Source organism: Rhagoletis pomonella, unplaced genomic scaffold, assembly GCF_013731165.1.
Source record: "Rhagoletis pomonella isolate Grant_MI unplaced genomic scaffold, Rhpom_1.0 Rhpom_scaffold_00004, whole genome shotgun sequence".
NCBI lineage: Eukaryota > Metazoa > Arthropoda > Insecta > Diptera > Tephritidae > Rhagoletis > Rhagoletis pomonella.
This window is the reverse complement of record NW_023458558.1, coordinates 70,107,386-70,114,758: the sequence shown is the minus strand read 5'-3', so window position 1 is coordinate 70,114,758 and position 7,373 is coordinate 70,107,386. Positions and strand designations below refer to the sequence as shown.

Here is a 7,373-nt window from a genome sequence, read left to right as displayed (position 1 = left end):
TCGAAGGGTTCGAGAACATGGGCGCAAGAAAATAATTCATTTCAAATAAAGGCGATATTAAAATTTTCAAATTGTCTAAACGCAAGTGTACCTTAAATACTATTTTATAAAATATAATAAACCACAGCCTTTCTGGTCAAGCTGCCGCATGAAGCTCGTAAATGCTTGCTCTTTTTAAAAAGAACCCAGTTGGCGACTTCCAGAGATTTGGATATAGCTGCAGCTGAAGGTGCAGGGGTGTACTACACGGTGCAAGAAAATCAAAGTTTTCGTCCAATGACTGCGCATCAAATTTAATAAAACCATGTTTCGAACAAAATTTGGATGTGCTAATACAGCGATGGACGATTTGAAAGAGCACCTTCACAAAGCCCAATGCGGACCTTTTATTAATTCATAGATCCTTTTAACCGTGGCTTAATAAAATTATTTCCCGTTTTTACTCGCTTCGAGATTTATTTTATATGGGGCTTTAGACTCGCTGAACCCGAATTCGAGGTCCGTTAAATTCAGAAGAATTGTATTGAATTTCAATGAATTTTTCCCTACGTGACCTTCAAATGACCTCGAACTAGGGATGTCATTGGCAAAACTACATTGATGTTTTTCTTTGATTCAATGCATCGAAATTTACATCGATATCTTTCGACGCATCGAAGGGCATACATCGATTCATCGATTTGCATAGGATTTTTCAGATAATGTTTCACAAAATAATATGTTATTAATGGCGATTTCGTTTCATGTAAAAAATGTTGCCTTTTCCCGGTGCAAAATCTGTTTATTGTGACACTCAACCCTGTAAAAGAACATGTTTTTGCCGTTTTGCCCTTTGCTAGTTCACGTTTTTCATAACAATGTCGTTTTAAACAACCATCTGATTTCCAAGTCAACCACCTCCCCAGGTAAAGCTTCAAAGGGCAAAGATGTGCCTTGTTTGCCTTACAAGAGTGTGCCATTTTGAGAAACGAACACAAAATTATGTCACCCTATTCCCCTAATTTATAATCGAACACGAAAAGAGAAAGGTGTAATCAAAAGGCGACAGTTTTTGGTAGAAACGAAAACACCATATAAAAATTGTACAAAATTTGAAATAAACTACTGCAACTGAGCTACTTATGTTTCTAAGGGAACTCTTTGGAGCCATTTCAATTTTTTGGTCAAAGTCACTTCGTTTTTTTGTATAACTGAAAACCGTGGAAAGAGAGTTCAATGTACTAGAGATGTCAGTTTTCAAAAAAAACATCGATGCGTCCATGCATCGACTATTTATACATCGAATGGAACATTTTCAATGCATCGATGTTTTTCCGACATCCCTACACTGAGCAAAAAATCAACCAAAAATAGGTTAATTTTACCAAATTCAAACTTGAAACGGATTTGGTAATATAATCCACAATTTTGTTTACATTAACCAAACATTTGGTTGGCGATATTTCGTTTCAATACGTTTATGTTCTGAATTTCACAAATGGTTTTCGAGATACAAAACAAAAATTAGTTTTATCATTTTAACATGTTGCCTTTCACGTTATTTGATCACGCATCTTCTGAATGTTATGAAATAACAAAAGCATCTCTGCACACTCAGCTACAGCCGATTTATAAATGTGTCTTCAAACATTCAACTTAAATCAACTTTCTTCGTCGTCTGATTTGATTCTGCACTTCTCAGAGGCTTTATCGTAATTAAGAAAAACCCACGGCATTCGTACTGCTAAATAACAGCAAGCATCACTGCATGGACAGCCACTGTCATACCCTGCAGGGAAACCGCGGGCTAGTGAATCAAATTTCTAGTTCCATACTAGGTCTTTACCGCCAAAAAGGAACAAGTCCGATGGGAACTAGATCCCCACCAGTTCAAAATCGGCAAAAAGTGGTACTTTTAAGAAACTAATTTTGTTTCAGTTTTTTTCACTAGAAATCTATATCTAAAGTGACGACTTTAGAAATGGTTCGGAACTAAAGAAAAAGGGATGCAGAACGAACTAGATCATATTTGTCGAATTTAGAACTATTTCGGAACTATCGAATAAGGGATGCAGCGGGGGGCTTGTTTACTTTACATACATATGTGTTCGGCGGCTTTTTCGTTCAAATACGCTTCTATTCTGCGCTTTGCAGATGCTTTTTCATAGCTTGGTAATACAAAACTAAAATTTGTGTTAACATTTCAACATCTTGGGACCGTCTGGAATCTAGGAAATAACAGCGAGCACCTCTGCAAACTCAGCTACAGCTAAAGGTATGTAAACGTACATTTCTTACAATCATTCAAACAAATTTAATTTCAAATTGATTTCTTCCAAATTCACATTTATTCCAAAATAACTTAAAATCGCACACACGGAAGAACCAAAAAGATTGGTACTTTTTACTTTCATCTGTCGATTTTAGAACTGGTTCGGAACTATAGAATTTAGGACTAGTTCGGAACTATCGAAAAAGGGATGCAGCGGGGGGCAATTGACACTTCCAAGGACATCGCCATGTTAAATTCGCCAGTTGCTTGCATGCAAAAGTGTTTATCGTGAACCAGTACTGGGTCTAAATGTACTAGAAGCGCACCAGTTCAGAACTAGAGATTTTCCCCACAGGGTATACACGAATTTGTTCTCAAATGTTCAACTTCAATCACATTTCTTACAATCGGCTTATTAACCATGAAAAAAACAAACCATAACTTAGTTATAAAACCATGGTGCTTTTGGCTCAGTGTACCTCGAACCTGACGTGATCGTCGAATTACATAGGAATATAGAGGTTTGTTTCAATATGCAGCAACTGTGTTTTTTTTGTAAATCTGCGTTATTGGATGGGAGTATTATCTTGCACTCATTTTAGTGCGAAAATTGTGGAATTTTGCGGAGACATACGAACTGCTATTTGGGTGGAAAAAAATCGAAATTTGACAAAAGTACCTTCTTAGGAAAAAGTACAGAATGTGACGGATGTGCTGATCATACATGTATTTATTAGCAGCAGCTCGACGAGTTTTCGCTTATTTGCAGTTAGGCCACAGAAGAAAAAAATTTAAGTTGGGCCGATGAGAATATCGCTGCTGAATACTATTAGTCGGAGTGTTTCAAAAACCGTACAAACTTTCGCATAATTATTAAAGATGTTTTATGTATGCCTGGAATTAACGCACCCGTAGAAAAAGTATTTTCCCTAATAAATATAGTATGGGCACGTGAAAAAATATAGTTAAACGTCAGAGTTTTAAAAGCTGTTTTGATTACCGAGTCTAACATCACAAACAATTAAATCAGCTACATTTATAGTTGAAAACTAGACCCGTTATTTAAAAACGACTAATATAAACCGTGTTTGAATACAAAAGTAATAAAATACCAATACCTACGTTTTTTTTTTACAAAATTCCGGAACGCGTACCGCTCTGAAAAAAAAAAAAATAATCGTCACTTTATACATGCTCCACTGATTCTAGATAGGAAGTACACAAGAAATTAGTACTTAAATTTTTGTTGGTCAACGCGATCTCCAAAACATACGTCGGGTACATAAATGTACAATAAAGTTCGATTTCACTGAAAATAAAGCGCTTTACTTGCTCTCGTTTTTCCATTTCTATTTCTCTTTATTTTGCACATTTTTACGAATCTTATGGCGTTTTCTTTTCTCGAAAAAAATGCCACCTTCTTATATGGCAACATTATCAGAGTGCAACATTTTAAAGAAAGAGCACGTAATTGCATGTGAAGATGCTGATAAAAGAACACAAAAACTTGTCAGCCCTGGCGCAGGGCAGAATAAAGGCAATATTATTTCGAGAAAAGAAATCGCTATTAGTAAACACAAAGCAAAATGGATTTTCATAAAATAACTACCGAAATGACTGGCAAGAAAATAAAAAACGACAACCACACAAGACTACATTACTGATTGTTGACAATAGACCATTATATGCGTAACAGAGTATTATCAGCTCAATAAATAGCGTTAACATCGCCAATTCCGGTATGGAAAAGATTTATGCTCCTTCACAATTAGAGGCGTAACTACTGACTATTTCAAGGCTCGAGCTTTGCTTGCAAACGACATACCATGAGATTTTAGTTTACTGTGAACCGCGGTGGGTAACAAATGACTTTAAGAAGATTACAAGTGCGCATTAAATAAATAGCTTTTATCGCGTACGTACACTGCTATGTTTATATATGTACATATTTTTAAGAGCCATATTAGAAATTGTTAAATACGTTAAAACAAAAATTGTGAATTTCGCTTAAAATATGTGCGCAAAAGTAGACGTAATTTGCATTTCATTTTCGTTGTTTTGTTATTTGATAAACACAAACGCAGTAAATGTGATTAATTACCAGTCTCAACAGTCAGTCAACCATGTCAAACGACAAGCGAGCGTTTTACAATCACAACAACAACAACAGTTGCAAAGGTGGTGATAGCGATTATCAATTGTAGCAAAGTTTAATGTTGTTTCTTATAATTTGCATACATATTATAATGACTGCTTTATCTGAAATAGGTACGATCAACCTTCACATCGAACACTAATACCGTCTAAAGAATCTATTTTTCGCCCTATGGTAAGATTTCTGAATGCAACGCCAACACAACAACAATCACAAGCGATTGGAGTTAGTTTACCTTTGAATGGTTTAGCTCGCCTGGACAATCAACGAAGTAAAACATTTATTACACAACAACATATCGGTCAGATTCAACAACAATATGCAGCACCGCCAGCTGTAGTAAATCGAAATCTACAGCGCAGTCCATTTCGGCCTCAGCGGTATGACCCACAATTTTTTTCACAACTTAGCCAACAGCAAAACTTTAATCAGCAACGTCAACAATTAAGACCAGTGCCATCATTACCACCATTACCAAATCCTCCAACATTTTCTCAGTATAGTAAATACTCACAGCAGCAGGTTTTCACTTTTCCTCATTATGTGCGGCTAAACCAAATATCGCAGCAACAGAATCTATATCAGACTCAGCAACCACAACAGTCGGTGCAATCGCAGTTCCAAAATTTAAACTTTCGTCGACCACAAATAACCACAGCGACGCAGCATCAACAAATCGAACAATACGATCAGCCAGTACCTTCACATATCCACTCGGGTGTGAGCCTTGGTCGGTTCAATAGCACAAATTCTGTGATCAGTCCGTTGCTCCCATCGTACGCGGAGTAAGTTTCTCGTACTCGAAACGTTATGTACATACTAGGAATGTTAATCCCGGGATCCCGGGATCCCGGACTTTTTAAGGTCTCAAAAATCCCCGGATTGCAATAATAGAAACTCCTTTTCTTGACAAGTATTGGCTATATTTCTTTTTTATTTAACAATTAATATCTTATAAATGTGTAGCTCATTATACATATAACACCGCACAATAATAAATTTTAAAAACAAATACCAATATATTCGTGAAATCATGTGCCAAATATAGTAAAATTGCGTTTTTAGTTTTTAACTCTGACGTCAGTAATTCAATAATGATTTAAAAAATTCAGAGAAATATGCTTAGAGAAGAAGTATGGGTATAAAATTAATGATGAAATCCTGTAGAATTTAAACATATTCAAGTTCCTGGTGCAGAAGGGCTGGTAAATATTGAAAATGTCATTTTAAAATTGTATCCTTGATATTTCGCAATATTTGTTTTTGAAGAAATTATATGTTAAGGTCTTATATAAACTCGATAAAATCCTCGAATCCCGTTCTTCCAACTTTGTCAGCATAAAAATTACCTATTCGTCCTTGTGAATCCAAAAAATTTTAATTTTTTAAATTCTAAAGGAATTTCTTATTGCATTGGTTACCCATATTTTTATTCTACATTGCATTGAATTTTTCGAATAATTTTTGGAATTAATCATATCTTTGAAATTACGAAGACCTTCAAAATAAATCCTGCGGTCAGAAGGCAAAAATAAAAATGCCACATTAAATAAAAAAATAGGTTTCAAACCCATTTAATTATTACTTATTTCATGGTGGGAGAGCTTCTCAAGCAATATAGAAGCAATTTTTTCTATTCAAATTGTTGAAAAGTAATGAATATATAAATCCCGGGACTAGTCCCGGGATCCCGGGATTGTGACAGCGCCATCCCGAAAATTCCGGGATCGGAACAAGCCGAAAAATTAACATCCCTAGTACATACATACATACGTGTATATGAAATGTGTTTGCACCAAGACATATTAATGTATGTATTCCACTTTTTGGTATCATTCCGTTTTTCTTTTTTGTAGGGAAGACGATGCATTGACGCCATTCAATTTTACTCAGCCCTGTCAAATTTGCTGCATTGAGGGTCAAAAGCCATGCCAGCGATGCTGCGATTCGCGACCACTTTTAAGTGCAGGTGTTCTGAAGTCATCAACGGGTTAAATATAAAAGTGAAAACGGAATTTGTACATTGCGCCTTGTTTTTTAACTTCAACATAAAAGGCAAGACTGCTCCTAGATAGCTGCGCGTCTGGTCATAAAAACGTGTGCTTCTAAAAAGTTTTAAATCTAAATAAAATAAATGCCTCAGACGCTCGAAAGCTGCGCTAATTCATGCAACTTTACTTTATGGTGACCATAAATATGAATTGAAAATGCAGGAAATTTTTTCAAAAATATACCTATTTACTGAGATGTATTGACGTATAATAAAAACTAGAGTGCCAGTTACTGTCGAAATTCGACAGTTTTTCTAGATTTAGAAGCCTTGGAGAGGTTTTCTAACTTAACACGCAAAACTTAGGCGGTACAAATTAACTAACCGGAAAATCTTCTGCTAAAACGTAACTAAATTTTATTTTGTCTGAGAAGGTCTTTGGAGGACTTCGGTAGGACTTGGAATTGACCCGATACATTCAAGTTTATCGATAAATTTCAATGATATGATACATATCGATAGTTCGATGAATTTCAAGAAAACTAAAATTCGTTAACTCGACCAATTTCGATAACTGTGAAATTCGATGGCTCGATAAATTTCTATAACTCAAAAATGTAAAAACTTTGGATACCTTTATAAATTTTTACTTTTGACATCTCCACATTTTTCGAAAACTATCTAAACATTTTCATAACTCGTTACACTCTGTTAAGACGATTAAATTCGATAAGCAGTGATAAATCGATAAGCTTATGTAACCCTGAAATTTCGATAAATCGATATATTTTGAAAATTCCTTAAACTTCGCTTCGTTGAACCAACCGATTTCAGTAGATCAATAATTATCGATAACTCTGTAAGTTGAAAGAACTCCATGCATTAAGACACCATGATACATTTCGTTAAGTCTATAAATAATGATAATTCAATAAATATCGATAACTTGATACATTTCTTTAACTTGACAAATTTCG

The 7,373-nt window shown here is 35.1% G+C and overlaps 1 protein-coding gene across 1 annotated transcript; it reads left to right on the top strand.

Moving 5' to 3' along the window:
- Positions 1–3,591: 3,591 nt before the first annotated feature.
- On the top strand, positions 3,592–6,569 carry LOC118738562. Its single transcript, XM_036469503.1, has 3 exons — positions 3,592–4,429; positions 4,520–5,191; positions 6,263–6,569. Exons 1-3 carry the CDS (start codon positions 4,266–4,268, stop codon positions 6,399–6,401), a joined length of 975 nt encoding a protein of 324 aa, XP_036325396.1. The 5' UTR covers positions 3,592–4,265; the 3' UTR covers positions 6,402–6,569.
- The last annotated feature ends 804 nt before the right edge of the window (positions 6,570–7,373 follow it).

What these genes read in the sequence shown, in the direction of transcription:
- LOC118738562 (XM_036469503.1), top strand. Translation starts at nt 4,266, where the DNA reads ATGTGCGCAAAAGTAGACGTAATTTGCATTTCATTTTCGTTGTTTTGT. An exon ending in CAACAACAACAGTTGCAAAG is followed by an intron (nt 4,430 to 4,519) that starts GTGGTGATAGCG and finishes TATCTGAAATAG; the next exon opens with GTACGATCAACCTTCACATC. An exon ending in TTGCTCCCATCGTACGCGGA is followed by an intron (nt 5,192 to 6,262) that starts GTAAGTTTCTCG and finishes TCTTTTTTGTAG; the next exon opens with GGAAGACGATGCATTGACGC.